General features: G+C 49.1%; 1 protein-coding gene across 2 annotated transcripts in view; it reads left to right on the forward strand.

The window, feature by feature from the left end:
- The window catches only part of MAP2K6 (mitogen-activated protein kinase kinase 6), a 76,831-nt gene that overhangs the window by 49,110 nt on the left and 4,213 nt on the right, over window positions 1–23,508 (forward strand). For both annotated transcript variants that reach the window (XM_005282964.5, XM_065563699.1), the window contains exons 4-11: window positions 2,105–2,218; window positions 6,040–6,159; window positions 7,248–7,364; window positions 8,175–8,226; window positions 10,006–10,133; window positions 11,674–11,751; window positions 15,896–16,035; window positions 20,437–20,482. In XM_005282964.5, the coding sequence (XP_005283021.1) occupies window positions 2,105–2,218; window positions 6,040–6,159; window positions 7,248–7,364; window positions 8,175–8,226; window positions 10,006–10,133; window positions 11,674–11,751; window positions 15,896–16,035; window positions 20,437–20,482 (795 nt within the window). The remainder of the gene's footprint in view (window positions 1–2,104; window positions 2,219–6,039; window positions 6,160–7,247; window positions 7,365–8,174; window positions 8,227–10,005; window positions 10,134–11,673; window positions 11,752–15,895; window positions 16,036–20,436; window positions 20,483–23,508) is intronic.

The following is a 23,508-nucleotide window of genomic DNA, read 5'->3' on the forward strand; positions in this document are numbered from 1 at the left end:
TTTTGCTGTCAGAACATGGGATCGCTGAAATATTGCGTTAGAGGTACACCCACCCAGCGTACTTTTATCAGCAGGAGGTCAGAATCAGTCTGATCTACTGCTGACTTAAACTTCCTTCTAAAGTTTTCGACTCCTTTCTTACACTGGAGGCTTTTCTTCATCTGTGCTGCTACCATGAATTTGTATGTCCAAGATTCTAACCAGCACAGGTCAGCCTGTCCCAAAATCAGATTCTGAGGAAAGCAAGCATAGAGTCCAGTTTCATTTGACATTGTAAATTTTTCCAGGAAAACAAGAACATGTAACAGCTATTTTTATTAGCGTAAATGTCCCAGGAGCATTAATAAATCCAGGCAAGGTTAGGACTATCTCTTGCCACTGAACATCAGCCAGTGAATTTATTAGATGATGTATTAGTTCATTAGCATTTTACGATATCTGTCATTGGGCGTTTGTCTTTCTTTTCTTTTTAAGTTTGAATTTTTATTTTCCCTGGCATAGCGCTGGGGCTGGGAGATGGAACGGGGGCGAGGGATCTGCAGCTCAACGGCCCAGCGTCAAGTCAAAGAAATACCTGCTGCTAAAGTGATCCCTTGTTCCAAGAAAAGCAGTTCACACCCACAATCCCAAGAAAGAGGGAGAGAATTCCAAAAGGATCTCTGCATGGAGGCAGCAAGACTGTGCTGGAAGGTGCAAAGAGGCATGCCCTCATAAAATACAGAGTTCAAGCTTTTTTTTTTATATGGCTTCCCATGGGGAGGGGGACTTGATTGGCTAGCAGTCAGTACCCTGGTAGGAGTTAGCTGTCTCTCTCCCAGAAGGCATGTGTCCTGCAAGGTTCCTTTAGGACATGATTTCATCATGCTTCTCTTCCACAGGCTGTATTGTGTTCCCTAGAGTAGGCTACTTGTTCCTTGCCCTTTAACTTTGCTGCTAAATTTAAGAATGCTGCCTGAAAAAGAGACAAAGTGCTTGTTTCGGAAGAGTTTGCATTAAACAGCAGGCGCAGTGTTGGACAGAAAAAGATGCCTGGATCCACGTTAACACAAAAAAAGCGAGTGAGGGCTGTTTTTACAGTACATGTAATTGTGCCCGAGCAGCCCGCGTCCACGCTGTACAGTAACGCAGTGTGTGCGCCCAAGCTCTCGGAATCCTCTCCAGACAGCCCTTTTCAAGCGGCAGTTTTTCTGCTGCTCGGGCAGAACGTGGTGTGGGATTATGTGCTGTGAATCAGTTCATTATAACCAGTCGCTTTCAGCAGGATGATTGACTTCTGCGGCGGGGCGTGCAGCCGGTTGGAGTAGCAAAGACATATTTCAAAATCCAAAGATAATAATAAGCAAAAATACAGGCTGTGCACAATATTGCGTTGAAAAGAAGAAGGGGCCGGGTAGAAATCAGAGCTCAAAACAAAGTCGTCCTTTAGGCAAAGCCAAGAGAAAGCAATCTGTAACGCTAGACAAAATAAATCTACCAAGGTTTAAAGTGGCACTCTCAACTCCAATCTGGCCCCAATACAGGTTTGTAGACACAAGCTTTTCAAACCCTAAGACCATTTGGAAATACTTCCTTGGATTATTTTTTTAAAGACATTCCCATGGGAAGAGTTGTTTCAGCATTTTTCAGCAGTGTTTTCAACAACTATTGCAGCACCGAGAACCCGAAAGTGAAACTGACTAAAAGAAATGGGAACTGGCTTGATTTTCCTTGCCTAAGATTTAGGAAATATAACTGAAAAGGTTGGAAAGTCTGTTCTTAAAGCTCTTTCAGCTCCATGTGAAGTGCTGTTAGTCACACAGGTAAGTGCTGCACCACTGTAGTGATATACCTCTTCAGATTATCGTTAACTAGCTAATCGTCACAGCACTCCTTGTGAGTTTGGGTCAATATTCTTATCCTCATTTTACATATAGGGAGATAGGCATAGAGAGGAGAGGTCATCTGCCCAGTACCACCAGTGGGAACTGGTGTTCAGGCAAGGCCTAGATCTTAGGAGTTTCTGACTTCCTTTATCACACTGACCATGCTACCTTCAGTGAGGAGAACTGTTGCACCTGTTCTGTTGCCTTTGGCCTTTTTCACTGTGGCTCTTTTCCTCCCACAGAACTTTGAAGTGAAGGCCGATGACCTGGAACCGATCTCTGAACTGGGCCGAGGTGCGTACGGGGTGGTGGAGAAGATGCGGCACATGCCTAGCGCACAGATCATGGCAGTGAAGGTAGAGTGAGACTCCTAAGGTGTTTTCTATGTGTGCTGACCCTTCAGGCTGTCCTCAACATAAGCTTCCACTCTTACCTTCACTCGAGCAGGCTTTAGCCTGACAAGGGACTTACTCTTTCCATACGGAGCAACTCAGGTGCTGAGATGGACAGGACATTAAGCCTAATTCAAGCCCAGATCTACACTTGGAAAAAAGGTGTGTTTTTCAAATGTGACACCTGACGTGTTTAAAAATCCTAGTGTAGACAGGGCAAGTTATTCATCTGCACACCTAGGACTTTAAAATGCCTTAGCTCTCGTGTTTTGGAAGTACACTTCTTTTCTTAGTGGAGATATACACTCCGGCTTAGTTTGAAAACCAACTACAGCAGGTGTGAATTTGTCCCATTAAGTCAGGAGGATCCTTGTTTTGCACTGCAGGCCACTTAACAGGAGCCTAAGGGTCACACATAGTTAAGAGCTCCCACTTTTAATAGGCACGTGCAGACCATGGAGATCCCAGAAGACTTGTGGGTGGATGAAGAAGCACCGCAGCATACGAGGAGATGAATTCTCCACAGGCTGTACCTCCCTATTAAGGGTACGTCTATACTTACCCGCTGGTTCGGCGGCAAGCAATCGATCTTCTGGGATCGATTTATCGCGTCTTGTCTAGACGCGATAAATCGATCCCGGAAGTGCTCGCCGTCGACGCCGGTAATCCTGCTCCGCGAGAGGAGTAGGTGGAGTCGACGGGGGAGCCTGCCTGCCGTGTGTGGACCCGTGGTAAGTACCTTTAAGTTCGAACTAAGATACTTTGACTTCAGCTACGTTATTCACGTAGCTGAAGTTGCGTATCTTAGTTCGAACTGGGGGCTTAGTGTGGACCAGCCCTAAGTGTAAGAACGTTCCTTTGACCTCTGCCTCCCCCCTGCGTTAGAACTTTAGGAAGAGGTGAATGTCTCTTCCTGCGAACAGAACAAAAAGATGCAAGGAGTGTCTGTGTGCACCGTTTATGTATCCCGTCTCCAATTTAACATGACATTTTGGGGGTGCAAATGGGGTAATCTTTGTTGTAATCCCTCTGACTGAGGCAGTAATTGCAATACGCTCTGATCTGAGCCCTGTATTGTGAACTTTACCCATTTCCATTCATATTCACCTACATTCATTTTATTTTACCATCGTCATTATTTCATGGGGTTGCTGCTCTGCATCTTTAGTAATCTATGTGTGTGTGTGTGTGTGTGTGTGTGTGTGTGTGTGTGTGTGTGTGTGTGTGTGTGTGTGTGTGTGTGTGTGTGTGTGTGTGTGTGTGTGTGTGTATATATGCACACACTTCTCTGCCCCCAAGTAAACAGTACCTGTAATAAAAGTATCTTCAGGGACTTCAGGTAGTTGACAGCTCTTTAATATAATCAGAAAAAGGCATAACAAGACCCAGTGGTTGGTACCTGAAGTGGGACACATTCAGACTAGAAATAAAGCCCAATTTTTTAACATTGTAGGGAATTAACCATTGGAATAATTGAGGTAGGAATGTGATGGATTCTTCATCACTTTAAAGGCTTTTGATCATGACTGGATATCATTCAAGTAGATGTGATCTACCTCAACCAGAAGTTAAGGGCTTGATCTAGAAATTACTCGTTGGCCTGTTATACAGAAAGTCGGACTAGATCATAATGGTCCCGTCTGACCTTAAAAATCTATAACTCTGAATATACATGCATATAAAGAGTGAGAGGGATCCATAGTATTGGGGCAGTGTGTATATCACAATCAGAAGACCCAGGGCCTGAATCTCCTCTCAGTTACAAAGGGGCAGCGGACCCCCAAACCCTATGCCTCTGACACGGAACATCTGTTTTGCAAATGGTGACTGTAGCAGAGCCAACTCGCCGTCGTAGCGCCTCCTGCTGGTCCTGCTGGGGATTAGCTCTCTTGAACCACCAGGGCCCCTTTTACTAGTGGTGTCTCACTCGCAGTTACTTCCACTTCCTCCACCATCAGGACCCATGTCGCTCCTGTACCATGGTGTCCTCTTTGGGACATGGCCCTCCAGCTGTGCCCCAGCCCTCTGTCTCCCCCCTTTCAGGGGACAGGCGGTCCTCAGTCCCTACACTTGCCTCAGCGGCCAACTGCAGTCTCTAGTCTAGTCCCTGGCTTCAGGGGCAAACTTCAATCTGGATTTAGGCTGCTCTCCTCATTGGCAAGTAGGGGTAAAGGGGTGGGGGGGAACCCAGGCCTGCCTGCTACTCTGGGTCCCGGCCCAGGGACCCTATAGCTGGCAGTCACTTACTGCCCCTCCTCCTATTCCAGACACCTACTTTCCCTGGGCCATTTTCCCTGTAGCCCTAGCACCTTCCCTGTCCTTGCTTCAGGGCCTCAGTCTGGCCATGGTCAGCCAAGAGCTACGCTACGCTACGCTACCCTGCCCAGCACTGCAGTATCTCCAGTGCTCCTCAGCAGACAGTCCTTCCCCTTTGCCCTCCAGGAAGAGACTGCCTCTTGCTCTGCTGAGCAGCCCTTTATATATGGGTTGCTCCAGCAATCCTTCTCCTGATTGGCTCTCCCAATAAACCCTTTCCTGATTGGCTGGGTTCTCAGGCTGCCTTAACCCTTCTCCTGCCTGTGTGGGGAAGCCGCCCCACCACAGTAACTCTTCCAGCTTCATGCCTTCATGGCCTCTGATAAATGCAAGAAGATCAGCATCTTCATCCAGCATCTGGACCTGCTAGCTTCAGAAAAGCCCTCTGAATACCACACCAAGGCTGAAAGTAATAGGTGAAGTGAAACAAAACTCTTAGCTCATCAATACTGCCAAGAACACAACAAAGCTTTCCCAGTATCTGTGGGACAGGTCTTAAAGTACCTCTAAATTGCAGCTTGGAGGTGTAATTCCCAGCTTGGGTAGACGTTCCCTTAGAGCCTGCATGCTGTACATTTTGCCTGTTCTCTTTGTTCTGGTGTCCACCAGATTCCAAAAGCCCTCTGAAAATGGGCATGACTGGGGTTAGACAGGATGGTGGGAGCATACAAAGCTGTTACTTACTTTCCTCCTAGCTGCTCCCCAGTGCTGAGCAATTTAATTCTATTATTAGCCTCCAGTGGCTTTGACCAAAGAGCCTAGAATATCTGCATCTGGTCCACGTTTAACTGTGTGAGCTTATAAAGCTACCCTAGCATCACAGGCGCTTGCTGGCAGCTGTCACTGGGGCCTTCCTGTGATGAAGGAGAGAGAGAAAGAAAAGGAGATGAAGAAAGAGATGTTTTAATAACAATAATCCTTTGCCCTTCTATAGCAGCTCTCCTCCGAGGATCTGTCAGGGCTTCACAGACATAAATCCCACCTCACCCCTGTGAGGTAGGTAAGCACGATGATCCCTGTTTTACCGCACGGAGAGGTTTAAAGACCAAATTTTCAAATGTGTCCTCTAGTTTTGGATGCCTGACTTGAGACCTCTGAGAGACTTGCCTCAAGCCACAAAAGGAGTCATCGGGCAGAGACAGGGCTAGAACTCAGGCGTCCTGACTCCCAGGACCAAATTCTCTGCCGGTGTAAATTGCTGCAGCTCTGGAGTGGTGGCAGTTTACACCCGCCTAGAATTTGGCCCCCCAGTTCCCTGCTCTATCCATACGACCACAGTGCCTCTCAGCTGTAAAAAGAGCCAGGAAAAGGGGAAATGATTTCGAATCTGGAGTAAATGCCGGGACTTCGGCGTGTTGCGTTGTGTGGAGTTTTCCCCTCACGTAGCTGTTGTGAGCGCACGTATGCGAGTGAAACACGGCATGCGGCTGGGAGACTCTCCGCCAGTGCTAAAATCCTCTCTTTTCCAGCGGATCCGAGCCACAGTGAATAGCCAGGAGCAGAAGAGGTTACTGATGGACTTGGACATCTCCATGAGGACGGTAGACTGCCACTTCACAGTCACTTTCTATGGTGCGCTCTTTCGAGAGGTACAGCATTCTGGATTCCTGCCTACGTCTTTCCCCTACTTGGCACTTGCACTTACTTGGCTTGGAGGCCACTGTGATGTGATGGGCCATCTGTTAAAAAATATAACAGAAGATGGAAGATTAGACTATATTGTAAGCCTTTCCTGCAGCCATCTAGGCACTTAGGCTGTGTCCTTCCCTGGGGTGTCTGTTTTAATACACCACCATTGGTGTGCACTCTGCGACGCAGATAGGTATAAAGACCTGATGCCTCCCTAGAGGAACTTACAGTCTGATTCACAAAGGCTTCCTTGATCAGAGGAGACAAAACCCCCATGGATCCTGGGTGAGGTGGTCAAAGCCGTCTCTTTGGCACTATTTTCGATGGTGTTTGTTTAGACTCGGACAGTTGCATGCTGAGAACATCAGCTCCTGTCACATTGAGGTGCATAGAGTTTAAAGCCAGAAGGACCATTTGGTTCTCTCACCTGACCTCTCATTTATCACAGCCAGTAAATCTTACCCAGGCACCCCTAACACACAGTTCTCTGAAACATCCCTCCAAGGGTAAATACTGATCTAGACTTGAATTGAGCCCGGGAACTAGAGAAGAAAATCATCACCGGGGAATTTTTCAAAAGCCCCTGGGCCCTATTTTCAGAAGTGATTTAGGCCAAAGTGACGAGTGATTTTTGGGGTCCTCAGCTTCTGGGTGCTGAACCGGGTGACACCTTAGAGGGGCCTGATTGTTAGAAAGTGCTGAGCACCCATCCTCTGAAAATCTTTCCCTTTTGAGAAATCCAGGTTGAGCGTCCAGAATCTCTTGTGAAAATCTTGGGCCTTAGGCACTTAGGAACTTAAATCCCATTGACTTTCTTAGACTCAAGTCATTTAGGTGCTTTGGAAAATGTTACCCAATATCTGATTTTTAAACCCTTGAACATGTAGTGCAGCACCGTATATAAATCAGACACATTGTGTTTAACCCTTGTGTGCTTGGAGGAGAACGGAAAGCCCAGTGCAATCTTCTACGAGACGTTAAAAAAGCAAGCCAAGGGCGAGTGCTGTAGGAGAGACTGGGCAGATGTTTGCTTTCTCTTTCCCCCCAGGGAGATGTGTGGATTTGCATGGAGCTGATGGATACCTCATTGGACAAATTCTACAAACATGTCATTGATAAAGGCCTGACGATTCCCGAAGACATCTTAGGGAAAATAGCCGTCTCTGTGAGTACGGGCAGGGGTGATGTGTCTGTGAGGATCCTAGCGTCCCTGCCATCTGAGCCCTGGGATGAACTTGGCCCACAACCCAGCCCACATGCTAATTCTTATTTGGCTTCCAGTATTTGGTCCACGATTACGGGTCTGCCTCTCTGAGCAATAAATACTCTCAAATCTGCCGATCTGCTTTTCAGTTATGAAGCAGAAAAACCGATTGACGTGGAGAGGGCACAGTAGCTGCTTTTCCTTTCCATCAATGTCATTCCCAGGAGCTTTCTGAGCATGCACATTCCCTAAGAGCGGCATGGATCAGAGGAAGGTTAGCTGGTGGTTGCGGGGAGGGGACCAGCCTGCCAGGGAGGGAGGAAAGCTAGCGGGAGTGTCAAGTGGAAATCAGGGAGGTGTCCTTGCCAGTGCAGGAACCCATTTTGCATGCTCACAAACCTCACAACCATTGCCATGAATAGTAAATCCAGGGCTGGAGGAGGGCAACAGCCCCCAGGAATTCCTTCTTTAAAGATCTGCGCAGCAAGAAAAGTTGAAGGTGGCTCGCCCGGGTGAGCTGCATTCTCAGCTCTCCACTAGGAGTCGCTAACAGGCGCACTAGCCCACACCTGCCGCGGAGCACACCGCCTCCCTAGCATGCAGAGCTGTGTTCTGCCAAAATGACAAACCAAGATTGTTCCCCCAAGCGGGGCCGGTGGGGGCGAGCGCGGGGCGGTCGCCCTCGAGGCAGGAGAGGCGAGCTAGCAAGGTTTGATCAGCCACGTCATGCTGCCGCCAGCTGCGGTTCACTGTAGATTTGTTATGTTTCAGATTGTAAAAGCACTAGAACATCTACATAGTAAGCTCTCCGTAATTCACAGAGGTAAGTGTGACCCGCGCAGGCTCTAGCACTGCTTGTTTCTCGCTGAGCCCTGTGCCACGCTCTTAGTCCAGCAGGGCTTATACTCAGAGCCTGGCCTGGGGCACTGAAGATAGCCCAAATAAATGAGGTTTGGGAGGCAGGGGAGGTCCAGCCACCCAGGATAACCCAAAGCCTGCTCAGGGTGAGTGGTGGGTTGTTGAGCTGCTCTTAAAACTCCACCGACTTGCCAGCATGTCTCCCCTGACGCTGGACACAGAAAACAGCCTCCACCTTTACTTGGCTAGCAGAAGAAATGCATCATTTGCCTGCTTGCTTCACTGGATTCCTCCTCTGCTTCTGCTTCCCCATTGCATGCTGGGAAGGGCACAGCTAGCGAATTATGGGCCTGACTCAGAGCTCTTTGAAGTCCACGGAAAAACTCCCATTGGCTGGGATGGGCTTGGGATCAGGTTCTGCATATGCAAACTCCTCTCCGGGTGCAGAATGGGGCAGAACCGCCGCTTGGTGGCATTTACACTAAGGCAGGTAGCAAGCCTCAGATTGTTCACCCTCTCATGCAGGCTTGATCAACAAAGGGGAGGGATAGCTCAGTGGTTTGAGCATTGGTCTGCTAAACCCAGGGTTGTGAATTCAATCCCTGAGAAGTACCACTTAGGGATCTGGGGCAAAAATCAATACTTGGTCCTGCTAGTGAAGGCAGGGGGCTGGACTCCATGACCTTTCAGGGTCCCTTCCAGTTCTATGAGAGATATATATATATGGAGATATACCTAACAGCTTAGCCTGTGGGAGAGGCATGCAACGTACATTTATAGATGACCTAAGCTTTAAAAAGCCCAACATAGGTACTAAAAAATAAAAATTGGGGCCTACCATATTTTCCTTTTTGGCAACCACATCTGATCTCCAGATTTGTGATCAATGTTTGGTAATATTAGCGATACCGGCAGGGTAAATATCTTACAGTGTGTGTTTCAACCCCCCCAAATTTCCTGGCCAGTGTCCGGAATCCAAAATTATTAAAGCTGAAAATATGTTTGTGGTGTGTTTGTACAGCACCTTGCACAGTGGGGTCTGGTTCATAACTGGGGCTCTCAGGTGCTACAGCAGCTTACAATAGCAATAATCATTCATTTCTCCATTTGTTTTGGGGGGTTTTGCACTCCACTTTAGTGTCAGATCAGTTTCAGGATCTGACCCTAACGCGCTCATGCAGTTCCCTGGCCTCCTTCTCCCACCTCTTCTCTCGCCTCCCGTCTTTCCAGAGTCCCACTCTTCTTCCCCGTCTCCTGTCCCCTTCATATCTTATCTCTGGGGTTTTCCTTCATGCAGCTGTGAAAGCATCTTCAGTTAATGCATCCTTACCACTCCCATCCCGCGGTGGATTTTCACTGGGGAGATTTTTGGTATCTGTGCTGTCGATGGCGTGCTCAAGGGGCGGCTTTGGGGTGCTGCTCTGTGACATCATGATGCTGCGCCCTACCCAAAGTAACAATAACAGGGAAATCTGTTAGTTTCCCTGGGAGCAATGCTTGTAAGACATGGGAGGGGCTCATGTCAACGTGGACAACCCTCTGCATTTGCAACGGCTCCCAATCTTTGCGCAGTGGCTAAAAAGCCGCGCAGATGACGTGCCCCGTGGATGGACGCAGTCGATATTGTTTTGGTGCCCACTGGGGGTAGGAAGCTAACCCGCCCTGTTCGCTTCCAGGGATGCTTTAAAACGATGGGGCAAGGCCCAGTTGTGAGAGTGACGATGGTGTGTGTTCCTTCTTGCAGATGTAAAGCCCTCTAATGTGTTGATCAATACACAGGGGCAGGTGAAAATGTGCGATTTTGGAATTAGCGGTTACCTCGTTGACTCTGTTGCTAAAACCATGGATGCAGGATGCAAGCCCTACATGGCTGTAAGTTGAGAAGATGTGTGGGAAACTGACTGCCCTATTGTAGAGAGGATTGTGACAATAGATGATCTTAAAACGGGAGACCTAAAACAGAGCAACTTCCAGCATCTCTCTCAATGGCTCACTTAGAAACATGCCTCTGTAGTTATTTAGTGTCTAGGGATAACTCAGTGGTTTGTGCATTGGCCTCCTAAACCCAGGGTTGTGAGTTTAATCCTTGAGGGGGGCCATTTAGGGATCTGGGGCTAAAATCTATCAGGGATGGTATTTAGTTGGGGATTAGTCCTGCTTTGAGCAGGGGGTTGGACTAGATGATCTCCTGAGGTCCCTTCCAACCCTGATATTCTATTTGTAAACATAAAGACGAGGCTGGCTCTTACCGCTAAAGCTCAAGGCTAGGGATCAGGACTCCTGGGGTCTGTTCCCAGCTGACACTGAATCACTGTGTGATTGTAAAGAAGCCCCGGTAACCTCACTTTGCTTCAATTTCCCTATTTGCAAAGTGGGGACAATAACACTTTTAGCATCATCCAGGCTCCTCCTGGAAAAGTCAGCAAGAGGCACCTGTGGGCACCACGGACGGGTCAATTTAGAAGGGTCAGGTACTTTAGGGCCCATCAGGTTTGATATCCTGGGGGCCCCAGGACAGCTGCTGTTTCCGATTCACTTAGCAGCCAATTCACACAGCCTCTTTTGGTTCTTTAAAGAGATGGTTTGCATTAACCCTTTCAGTGCCATTGCCTGGAGGGGGGGGGGGGGGGAGAGGGTTCACGATGCTACACTATTCACGGGTGCTGTCAACGCCGCCTTTTGGCCCATGGTTCCCCCCCCACGTTTGATCTGTCGGTGTAGCAGCAGCTTTGTTTATAGCTTCTAAGTCAAGATGGATCTCCCCTGCCTTGCACTTTTCTATGCCTGTGCGAGAGTGGGTGTGAAACACTACCCGGCGGGGGGGGGGGGGGGGAATTCTTCGCCCACAACCCCCGGTGGAGCATTTTACTTTGCCGAGGGGCAAACGCCTACATGAGGCTTGAGGCACTAGTGAATTGTGGCCTCCAGTCTCCTGGATAAATCCGGGCCAAACCGTATTTCGAATTGGGAACTGGGGAAACAGGAATTCAGCTTCTCCTATCTAGACCTCAGAATACAAATGCCATCCGGTTCCGGTCCCCAGTCTTGCTGCCTGTCCCTGCAGGGAGACTAACCGAGACCCTAGGCCGGATCCAGCCAAGAGATACTAGGGGAGTGGAGTTTGAATAAAGAAATGGATCTATGGGTTTCCTCTCAAAAACTCCCCTAGGGGTTGGTCCTGTGCATTCAACATGGTTAGTGCTGCAGCGGGGACTGCCGGCTGGACGGCGTTCCACTCTGGTGGTGGTGCAGACTTGCTCCGGGGATATTAGCTGAAACATAGGGGAGAGTTACTCAGTTTGGGGAGCTCACATCAGTGTTAACAGGCACTCCAAGGGGATGGAGAGGGGCGGAGCGATGTAGGGATTGAGCCTGTATGTCTATTTCAAACTGTCCTCGTCTCTCTTTCCAGCCTGAAAGAATCAACCCAGAGCTAAACCAGAAGGGATACAGCGTCAAATCGGATATCTGGAGTCTGGGAATCACCATGGTAGAGTATGGAGCCCTGAAAGGGCAGCTCTGAAAGGGATTGGGGTTTAAGGGAACACTCAGCAGGGCTGGAAGTGCTCTCTGGTTCTGGTTCCTTTTGGACCTGTCCCTCAGATCACTGACACAGTTCCAGAGCCGGGGGATATTCAGCTCTCCCTGCCCCAGTAGCCCATAACATGTTGCCGTTTAAAGGGGAAGGAGCCTAGTGCTAATTCACTAAGCCAGGTGATCTGAGATCCTAGTGATTGTCACTAATCGTACTAGGCAGTCAGCACCTAGAAACTACGGCAATGAACACTCATGCAAAACAGTCAGTCATAGTAGACCCAGCACGTGGGCAGACGCCTGAATCCAACTCGCATGTCATTGAACAGAAACCAAGAGCGTGACTCCTCTGAACACCCAAGACAATGTGTACCAAGCTAACCAGTAAGCAGGAGAGGACCCTGATTTCTCTAACATCCAAAGATCTCCTTCAGTCTCCCCTCTGAACACCCTTGCGACTCAGCTGCCCACATCCAAGTGATGCACTTAGAGACAGCAGGCCTTATATCTACAGCGGTCAACCCATAATGCTTTTATCCTGTTGTATTCTCACATTGAGCGCCTGAGATTGTCCCGTCCAGGTTAACAGGAGGGTTGTCTTTCACTGTGCAGGAAAAAAAATAGGAGGAAGGGGGTTGACAGCCAATAAAGAAAAGAACGACATCGACTTGTGCATGCCTGGTGCATGCTTGGGCAATGCAAGTCATCCACATGGAGGAATAGAGGGGGTGACTCCTTCTGGGACCCTCAAATAAAAGCCTAGTGGCTTTCACTCCTGCCATGAATGTGGTAGTGCTCAGCCCAAAGATCTCCATCTAAGGCTGCCCCCCCAACCCTCCAGTATTTTCTTCCTTAATTTTTGGTGTGGTGGGGGGAAGGATCAGGTAAGAGAAATTACCTCCATGTAATTTCACTTTCTTTTCTGGTGCCAAATGGTTTCCAAAACCGAGCCTTCTCTAGACCAGTGGTTCTCAACCATCTTGGGCTCAGGACCCATTTGTAAATGTTTATGGCCTGTCGCGACCCAGTAAATAGTCGGGGGGTGGAGGCCCTAGGGTGGTTTAGGTCGGATCCTGACCCTCATAGGGGTTGGGTCCTGTCCGGCACTTACCCCATAGTGATGGCTCCTGTGCCTTGGGGCTGGCTGGGCCTGGCTCTCGCTCTGGGGGTTGCAACACTACTCAGGTTTGGCTCCGCCTCTCCTCACTTATCAAATTTGCACGAGTGGAATTGTGACCTGGCTTGTGGGTTGCAGTTCCACTCATTCAGATTTGGCCTACCCAGACTCCCATCCTCATGATGGAAGGACCAAACCTGACTGGTGCTGGGACCCCAGAGGCTGCAGTGTCTGGAGCAGGGAGGCGAGCCCAGCCAGCCACATGGGACAGGAGCCACGGGAGCTGCCCCACGACCCTTTGGGTCATTCTAGTGACCCAATTTTGGGTCCTGACCCACGGGTTTAGAAACCCTGCTCTAGAGCCAGTGCAGCCCGTCTCTTTAATTATCTCCTGAGCTGCAAGGTGAATTCCATTGAATTAAGTGAAAAATGACGGGCACTCCTTCCGGGCAGGGTGGGAGGAATTTTAAAGGGCAAGAACTGTCTGTGGAACCTCCCTCAGCCAATTCCTGTCTTTTGGACCCCTGATGTCACACTGTGTGCCTTCATCACCCTCTCTAGAGAGGCAGGAGGGTCTGGTGATTCGGGTGTGAACTTGAGAGACACAAGTTCAATCCCCTTGCTCTGTGTGACCTGAGGTAAGTCACGAGGGGACATTTTCAAAAGTGCTGAAATGTCTTAGGCTGTGAGAGTGAAGCTCCTAAGTCACTTCTGAAAATGGGACTTAGGAGCCAAAGTCATATAGAGACTTTTGAAAAATTTACCCTTAGTCCCCGTGCCTCAGTTTCCCATCTGAACAATGAAGTTAATAGCAGTGCTGTACCTCCCAGGGGTGCTGTAAGGATTAATACATTAATGATTGTGAGGTGCTCAGACATGAAGGTAATGAGCACCTTAGCTAGGGAGTGGCACAGACAGCGGCTTGGGCTGGCTGCCCAATACCGTCCCCTCCAAAGTCCTAGGTATGTACTCAATTAGGCCAAGCCACCGCATGCGCCGTTGCCGCTAAACTGCTATTTTTAGCACCCTGGCTTGATCAAAGCTAGTATGTCCACCTCCAGCTGCGGTATAGATGTACCCTGTGTGTTGGCTTTTCCCAAGAATAGCTGGCTGGAGCGATGTGAACTGGGGGGGACCCACTGACCTAGCAGGATAATTCCAGCCATGCTCTGCCGGTGGGGCAATGAGTGTAGGATGTGACCCTAGGTTGCTGCAGCCCTGTCCTTGGATAACTTATGTGCTCAGGGCATGCACAGTCTAGTTCTTAGGTTGGCACTGCACTCCCCTGGGGGGGCCGTCGCCCTGCCTCGCTCAGCACAAACCAGCAGAACTGGCCCCTTATGCTGTACCCTGCACTTCCCCTGAGGCACAGAGAGTCCTGGGACTCTCCTGGTTGATGCCTTAAAGACACAACTGAGCCCAGTGTTACTAAGGTAAATTGCTCTAAGGTTCGACTGTACTGCTTAAAACTGAAAAGCAGCTCGAGTGTAACTTCAGCTGGCCAGCTGATGGCAGTGCAAGTCAACGCTAGCAAAGGGCCTGAAATGCTGATCGTGCAGCGTCCATCCCTACTCGGAGATTCTGTCGTTTCGGAGCCTCTTTGATTTCAAAGATAAAAATAAACTCGGTGCTTATTAACTAGCAAAATCTCTCTTTAAACTCAGAGTTGGAAGATCTGCCCTGAGAGCCAGGAAAACTGGAGTTAAAGGGAACCTGCCAACTTAAAAATCAGTCTTTGACCTACTGCTGTGACAAGTTAACACCTGAAAGTAGGGTAATGGAGAGAGATAAGAGGGGGAAAAGGTTTTAGCTCAGATTTGTTCACTGTGTGCATTTAACTTATTTGCTACATAGTCAGTTTCCCCTGTAATTTGAGTGGGTCTTTCACACAGAATATTACATATGAAAGGAAAATTAGGAAATTATCATTGTACTTAGATTGTAAGATCTTTGTGGCACAGAACTGAACTTTATGATCGGTATGTACAGTACCTAGCACCGTGGGCCTCCGGTCCTTGATTGGTCGGGCCTCTAGGCACTCTCAGAAGACAAAGAATAGTAAAGCTACGAGCTGACAGAGTGGATGCAGTACTGACACCATGAGTCAGAATCCACCACTCCCTTTTTCCTGGTGGTGGTGATACACACTCGCTTTGCATGGGTGTGAATGACAGCATAGGGCAGGGATCGGTAATCTTCGGCATGCAGCTCGCCAGGATAAGCACCCTGGTGGGCTGGGCCGGTTTATTTACCTTCTGCGTGCACAGGTCCGGCCGATCACGGCTCCCACTGGCTGCGGTTCACCGCTCTAGGCCAATGGGGGCTGCGGGAAGCGGCGTGGGGCAAGGGATGTGCTGGCCGCCGCTTCCTGCAGCCCCCATTGCCTGGAGCGGCAAACCGCGGCCAGTGGGAGCCATGATTGGCCAAACCTGTGGATGCAGCAGGTAAAGAAACCAGCCCGGCCCACCAGGGTGCTTACCCTGGCAAAGCCGCGTGCCAAAGGTTGCCAATCCCTGGCATAGGGGGTACGGTAGTGGGGATCGAGTCCTGGAAGCATGAGATGAAGAGAGGGGGAAAAAGTCATTCACTGATGTATCTGGTATGGGAGAAGGAAAATCAGTGTTCCCCATTGGCTGTATTTTAACACCGGTCCCACTAGTGTCCCTTGCAAAGCAGGGACCTGCTCCTATGTTCTGTTCTGGCAGGGGAGGAATTAAGCCTAAGTAATGGGGTACACCCTGATCTCTTCCGTCCCCAGCCGCTCCAGAGAGCAGTGCTGAGGGAAAGAATGTGCACGGTGTTCATACATGGTAGGTGGTGAAAGGCACATTGGAAATCGACAGAGCCAGTGATTGAACCCCACCCCAGTTCCACCCTTCTTTACTGCAGGTGTCACTCGAGCTCTTCATGGGGCTTTAAAGCCAAGAGGCTGTGGTGGGTAAGTCTTCCCTCCTGACGCCTGCCCCTCTCTCTCCTCCCCCAGATCGAGCTGGCGATTCTAAGGTTTCCGTATGACTCCTGGGGGACGCCGTTCCAGCAGCTCAAACAGGTGGTGGAGGAGCCGTCGCCGCAGCTTCCGGCGGACAAGTTCTCAGCGGAGTTTGTCGATTTTACCTCACAGTGGTAAGCGGGTCCCTCCTGAGTTCTGGCCAGGCCCCCCCCACACTTCCAGGAAGCTCAGTCCAAGGCCGAGCCCTGTCTGCATGGAGTCCGTAGCTCTGACATCTTTTCCTTGCGTTCGGTAAAGAGCAAGAGGCTTTAATGCTGGCTCTGTCACCTAGAACAAAGTCAAACCGAAGCCTCCTGCCCCAGCATGCCCTGGGCCTGGAACCAGAATTGTTTGTCACTGGTCAGGGGAGTGGAAGGGGTCCTGGGGAGATATTGTGCTATCAGAGCCAATCTTAAGCCTAGTCTGCTGGTTGAGTGTGTGTGATGGCTCCCATTTTGGCCGACATGAGGGATTGAACTGGGGTCCTCCAGCATGACTCTTTACAAGTCACAGCCCCAGCTAACAAGCCAGGCTTTTTAGCCTAAGACTCCTATATTCTGTGGATCGGGCATATAACACGCACTGTCCAGAGGCTCTCACCCGTCTTAGACGTAAGGGAGAAATGTGAGAGAAAACAATGGCAAATCATTTCATCTTTAAAGGGGACCCTCGCTAAGTAGTCTGGGTCCCAAACTGGAACTCCTCCAAAGCAGTTGTGCTGACCTGGGGGATGTTTCCCCAGAGAGGAGATGGAGGAAGAGAATTTTTCAAGCCACTGTGTTCTTTGCTGAATAATTAAACAACCCAAGTCACTCCTGGTGCCGCTGTCGACGGGGAGCCGTGACCCGGGCCCTGGAATTGGCTCCGCTCTTTCCACAACAGGTGGCTCCCCCCGAGAGAAGATTCAGAAATGCACGTACCCCTGGCCCTGCACATCAGCAGCTCGCACTGTTTTCCTGTGCACGGACACGTGAGCCTGAGTGAACCTTCCGTAAGGCATCCAGGGCGGAACGTGTTTGGGCCTGAGAATGGCTGTTTCCTGTGGCTTTCAGGAAATGTAGCGCTGACCCCGAACGACCCCCCCGCCCCCTCGAACCCCCTGGGAAGCTGTGCCACAGAGAGTCCAGCTGAGGACAGTGGAAGTTCAGAGTTTACTCAGATCGGTCGCATCTTCCTTTCGATCAGTGCAGGGGGCAGGCTCTGCTCTGGCTCACAGCAGGGCATCTGCGTTGGTTTCAGTGAGGCAGGGTTGGCCAGGAGGTGAGCACGGAGAGAGGTAAAGGATCTGTGTTACAGACTCAGGAAGACTAGCACTGTCAGCAGGTTCAGAAGGCTGCATAAAAGAACGGATCCTTCCTGCCCCCTAAAATAGACTGGCATTTGTCCTTGTCCTGTGGTGCATTGTTTAGTAGCTTCTGGCAACAGCCCTGTAGCATTTGAATGCTCCTCCCTTCAGCCTCCCTGGAAATTACTCCGGAGGCCTCTCCCCACCCCCCCTTTTTTTTTTCCAGACACTGCAATGCCATATGCTGTTTGCCAAGTTGGCAGGTGGATGGCTGTTTGCATGGTAGCCAGGGAAGTGCTACAGGCTGACAAATGCAGAAATGTGAGGCTGTTCCTAATCTCTGCTGGTGCCCCAGGAAGGGGTTTATCAAACCAGCCCAGTGGACCTTAAGAAACAGCACTTTGGATTCTGCTTTGGGGCCCTGTTTAAACCAGCCACGTGCTCATGTTTCCTGGAATTTCTTTCCTCCTCTTACTATGCAGAATCAATCCTGTTTTCCCCACCTCTGCCCTACACACACACAGCAGGACTGATCCCACGCAGTAGGGGGCAGTGACACCCACCCCTTTTGGAAGCTAAACACTGAAATTCTCTTTTCTAGACACACGTCCTTTCCTCCATCTTGCCTGCTGGCCGCTTTGTTATTGTAGGGTTGGTTGAACGAGCTGGTCGGCTTGTTGTTTCCCAAAGAATGTTGAGCTATTTGCTTTTGCAAGCCCCGTTTCTGGTTGCAGGTCACATGGACTTCACCAGCAGGTTTAAGAACAGGAAATCCAGATTGTTTGGTTATACTGATAATATCCGGTCGTTTAGGACTTGCAAGCGAGTACGTGTGCATCTCAGAGGGCCTGATTTACCATCCCCCGACTTCATGTCTGTGGGAACTGCTGCTGCTCAGTACCTCTGAAAACCAGGCTTTTCGTGTCTTTGGCCTGGTTCAACATCACTGAACTCAATGGAAGAAGATTTGGACCCTTAATTTCTGGCCAGGATCATATCTGGGGGTGTTGGGATGCTGATCTTAAACAAGAAATGTAGGAGGTGTTAAAGCAGCTCAGGGAACCGAAAAGAGAATTTTGCAGAACCAGAAGTTCCATATTGCTGTGAACTTGATGGTCAGGGATGATCAGTAGTGGGGTTTTGAAAGGCTTATTAAAGATTAACATTAAATTCCTTCAGTAATAACCTGCCACTGTATGCGGTGGGATTGGTAATCCAAAAACGAGTCTTTTCCATGAAGTTTACAAGAGCACAGACCAAACCCTGGATGAGAACACACCCAAACTTTGAAGTTCACCTTTGTACCTCAGCTTCAAGGTACCTCATCTCTAGGCTTGAAGGATATGAGGCATCTCTTCCCAGCCAGTTCACACAGTTAGCAGTTTTGACATGCATCATACCAGTGCACCACGGTTACAGTAAACGTGAGCTAACCATGTGCAGCAGGAGACAGGAAATATCGACTCAGTGGGCATCCATCACTTCCCTTGGGCCCGGCAAATCCCACAGTGGAGTGGCTTATCGTAGCTGAGAATCACACTTTTGTTTTGCTCAGCGTGACACCTTTCCCCATGGACGTGTCAAGATCTTTTAAAATCACTCCAAGCTTCTTCCCATAAATACACCATCAGGAAGTGAGTAGCGATTACGTCCTGTGATTAGAAGTTATTTTCTGCTGGAGGGAAACAAAAATAACCTCCCGAGCCATCTGTTGTAGTGGAGGAGACTAAAGGATGTTCCGTGTAACTGTCCCTGTGCCGTAACTGACAGTGCAGAGATAAACAATAGCCGTGCATGGGTTTCCAAGCCATTCAGTTCTGCACTCCCTTGCTGGAGCGCTGAGGAGTTGCCAACTTCTGCAAGCCCTGATTTTGCCCTAAATATAATCATAGGGTCCCTTCAGAGCTCACCAGATGTGCAATGTGTTGGCTAGCATGTATGCTGTCTAGGGATGTCCCTGCAGGAATCAGCTCCTGGGTTCCTTTTCTGCCACTGACTTGCAGTTTGACTTTGGGTAAATCCCTTCACTGCTCTGCGCCTGGTACTTACGTACCTCTCAGGGGTTATGGGAAGGTTAATTGGAGAACGCCTGCTGCAGTGAGCTCATATGAACAATGCTGTAGACGGACTAATTATTAGCATGACAATGTGTGTATATCACTCTTCCTTCATGATTGGCCTTCCAGGAGATAATCGTCCTGTTGCCACCACTAGAGCTGGGGCAACTGTTTGTTTTTGCAGTTGATGGCCCTGGCATTAGTCAATGACTCCATGGACCACAAGTGAGGTGGTGCAGCTTGTCCCCGTTATCTGTATGTATGTTGACCACCAGAGTCCATATCTAGCTCAAGGGGATTTTATTGAAACACAAAGTACAGTAATTTCCCCTACCGCCGTGCAGTTCTTGCCCTGGAGTTGAGCTGCTGAGGGACTGAGAAACCAAGACTCAAAAGCATAGTGGCACAGTGAGGGTACAGGCCACTGGGCTGTCATGAACTGAGCCTATTGCGCCTGCAAGTTCTCGGGGCTCTGGGGCTGGCCACTTTGGGAATGAACCTTGGCAGACAGAGCCACAAATAACGAATAGATCATCGAAAAGGAAGTAGCAGAGGGGGGCATAATTCAGAGAGGCCCATGGCTGCAGACGGATGTTATCATGAAAGTTTTAAAATGCAAGGGATCTGATGGGTGAGATGTGATGCTAGAAGGCACAGGTTGCCAGATTTCTCCCCGGATGTCGGTGGGATGGCGATCAGAGCACAGCCCTAAATTTGTAGCGTGTCTTTTTCTAGACAGTGGAGTTTTGAATAAACCTGGACTTGCGAAGTAAGAACATAAATGGGGAAAACAGGACTGCCTGGGAGGTCTGATCCAAAGCCCATTTGCAGTCAATAGAAAGACTCTGGTTGACTTCCAAGAGCTGTAGGCCAGCTCATTATTTGGTTCCTGATGAGACTGAATGAATCAGAGGAAGGATCTCATGCTTCAGAGATGTACAGTGGAACATGGTCTTCAGGAAATGGCATCAGCTGTTCAGAGTCCCATAAAGGCCAGAGTCACAGTGACACAAAACAAGCTAACTGCTAGGAAATCTAGAGTGTTCATACTCCAGTCACTGGAAGGTCCTGAAATCTGAGGGCTGTTGATGCAGGACTTAAATCTTTGGGTATTTGAATGGTGTATTTTTATGGCTTTGCTTAAATTACATACAAGATATAATTCTCTTTTTCTTTCCTTTTCTTTCTCAAAGCTTGAAGAAGAATTCCAAAGAACGGCCAACATACCCAGAGCTTATGGTGAGTGTGGCAAGGCTAAAGGTGCATGATAACCAGAGCTTAAAGCTTAGGTTTTCAAAAGTGACTAGTGATTTTGGATGCGCAACTTTTGAAAAAACCTTGAAGGGGCCTGATGGTCAGGGAGCAGACGCTCAGCATTTTCCGAGGATCCAGGCCCCTTTCGGGTGTCTGGAGTTGAGCCCCCAAAATGTGAGGCACCCCCAAATCACTACTCGCGCTAGGAAATCTTGGCCTAAGTACCAAATTCGGTTCTTTATTACTTAGGTGCATTTCCCATTCAGATCAAAGGCAAATGTACGTGTATAACTAGGAGCAATATGTTTCCCTAAAGGCGTAATGGACCAAGAGTTTATGGGGAGTACTGCTAGAATGGATGAGGATGGGTTGGCAAAAGGCAAAACTCTCCTCTAGGATCTGCATGATGTCTTTCTACGCCCATCCTGAGCAGAGTTTTCATTGCTGTTCCACATGGGCAGCAGGAGCAGAACGTGCAACCAAGATTCATTGCCATGGCAACTTGGAGAGGAGGCCTTTGAACGGAATGATTTCCAGATGTTATTGGCCGGGATCAGCATGTGACCAAAACAATAATTCACTTACTGAATTTCTTCTGCTGCTTGGAATATATGTGCTTTGGGCAGGGCTGGGGGAAGCAACTGCGGAAAAAGATGAAGGATGGGAGGGCAATGCGAGGTAATTGGTGTGCAGTGCTGAAAGGGGCTCAGAGGTCAAGTGTGCTTTGCTGCAGATGAACTCCCAGTGGTTCAGACACTGCTCTAAACTCAGCCAGAGCTGTAGGGACTGATTTGGCAAGAACAGGCGTTGCAGTGAGGTGTCCTGTACCTCCAGACTGGAGTTTGGTCAGAACCTCTTTCCTGATCTTCTGGAGCTACTTCTGCTCCTATTTCTGGTTAGAATCTGGAATTGCTGAGACCCGATGAAAACACGAGAAATACGGTAGCAGAGCTAAATAGCTGCTTGTGAAGTTAACATCTCTCTCTCCTAGACATTCTGCTCGGTTTCTATTTTAGCCGAGTGCTTTGTCCATCCCCAGGTGCACGTCCCACTCCCTCCCTGCCATTTCCAGCACCTCTTCCATTTGCTGGGACGCGGGAAGGAAGTTATTCAGAAATGAAAGTATCCTCACTCATCGCTTCCTCCCGGCTCACTTTACGGGTCTTTGCGATACCAGCTGTAAGAGAGCTCTGAGGTTCCTAACTCTCGATAGGTGTTAGCTGTGCTGGAAGGTCATACGCCCTTTTAAAAATTAATTGTAAGCAGTGAGTAATTCCTGTGGCATTTTTGCTGGGGTCTGTAATGCGATTAGACTATATATAGGTCTATTTTACACGCAGCTTTGCTTGCACACCGACTTTCAGACAAAGGACGGACCAAATGTTTTTATTTTTTATGATTGAATAAATAGATAGAGAGAGAGAGAGAGCAAATCTCAGACCTTTGCCAAATGGCCTTTTATCAAAAAGGTTCACCGGAGCAGATTTGCCTGTTGCAGCATAAAACCCATTGGCAGCTGCGCTCATATCTATTGAATTAGGCTCTTGAATCACCTTTCCAACATATCTCAACACTGTGGTATTCTACGGCAGACGTTAATGTTGTGAGGTCCTGTGGTTTTGGGGTGTTTTTTTTCTCTCCTGTTCTCTCATGGCATGATGAGTTGCGGTACTGGAATGGACTTGTCTTTTTAGAACAAGACTGCTCTTTGCTTTCCTGTGGAATTGAGGTTTCTCATGGAAAATGTGACTCTGTGTTCTCTGACTTGAGCAGCGGGAAAACAGATACTGATGGTCTGTGCTTAATTCTATTTCAAAACCTGCTTCTCCGGGTGAAATGGAGCATGAAACAACGAAAGGAATCCCCCTCCCGCGGCTTGCACGCTGTCAAATACAGCCTAGGTCACGTGGAGGTGGCTGGGCCATTAGCTTTGGGCACTGTTCTCTTCCAGCCAGTGGCTGAGGTTGAGATCCTACAGGGATCAGCATGTGACGAAAACAATCATGGGAATTGTTGCGAGGATTGTTCACGGGGCACATGTCAAAAGTGACGCAGGTCACTTGGTGCATCTCTCCCTAGCTCCTCCTCATATAATGGCACAGTTTGAGTCAAGTGACTATCTCTGATCAGCAGAAACTATCTCCGGGCTCTTATCTCCTGTCTCATGCCTGCTTGAGCCCTGTTCTCTGCTTAAAATCGATGCCTCTCTCAGATGGTCCTCCTCCTCCTTACAGTTATGTCTCTGAACCTTTTTACATGCTGCTCCCTATGCTTGGAGTAGCCTCTAGTGCATCAAGCTACATCACTCTCCTCTTTCAAATCCACTCTAAGACAGCTCACTTCTTCCCTCCTCCCGCCACCCTCTCCTGTCTCCACTTGGTCAATGCAATAGACTAAAAATAATTTTCATCTGCATTAACAATCAAATCTTATAATGCAGTTGCCGAGCCTAAACAATCACAGCTCCCATGACATCTTCACGTGCATTGTCCATCCATTGTCTGATTGCGGTTTTAAGCTTATTGGTGAAGGGACTTTACTGACAGGTGCAAGACCGCAAAGTCAAATAAAACAAAAACTAGATTAGCAGCAGGGCTCTCGGATCTGGATTGAGACGCATTGGCAGGATGGTACTTGGAACCTGAACTGGAGTAGAGGGTGTTGCAGGGCTGGGTTGAGGGGCATCAGGAGAGCTGCAACAAAGCCCTGAACTGGAGTATGAGTGTTGCAGGGTTGGACTTAAGGTGCACTGGCAGAGCCGGGCAGGGGCCTGGGGTTACAGCAGGTGTTGCAGGTCAGGATTGAGGTTCTTTGGCGGAGCTGGGTACACTTTAGACATTGTCATGTAGTCAGGCTGCGATGCATGCTCTTCGTCCCTCCCTTTTATGAGCCGCACGTTAGTGTTTTAAAGCAAGCCAAGCGAAGAGCCCTTTCCTCTCCAAGAGGTGATCTGGACATTTTGACACATCTGCTGTTTCCCCCATGGCTTTGCAGGGCATTTCTGCAGCACG

This window comes from Chrysemys picta, chromosome 12 (assembly GCF_011386835.1).
Source record: "Chrysemys picta bellii isolate R12L10 chromosome 12, ASM1138683v2, whole genome shotgun sequence".
Classification (NCBI taxonomy): domain Eukaryota; kingdom Metazoa; phylum Chordata; order Testudines; family Emydidae; genus Chrysemys; species Chrysemys picta.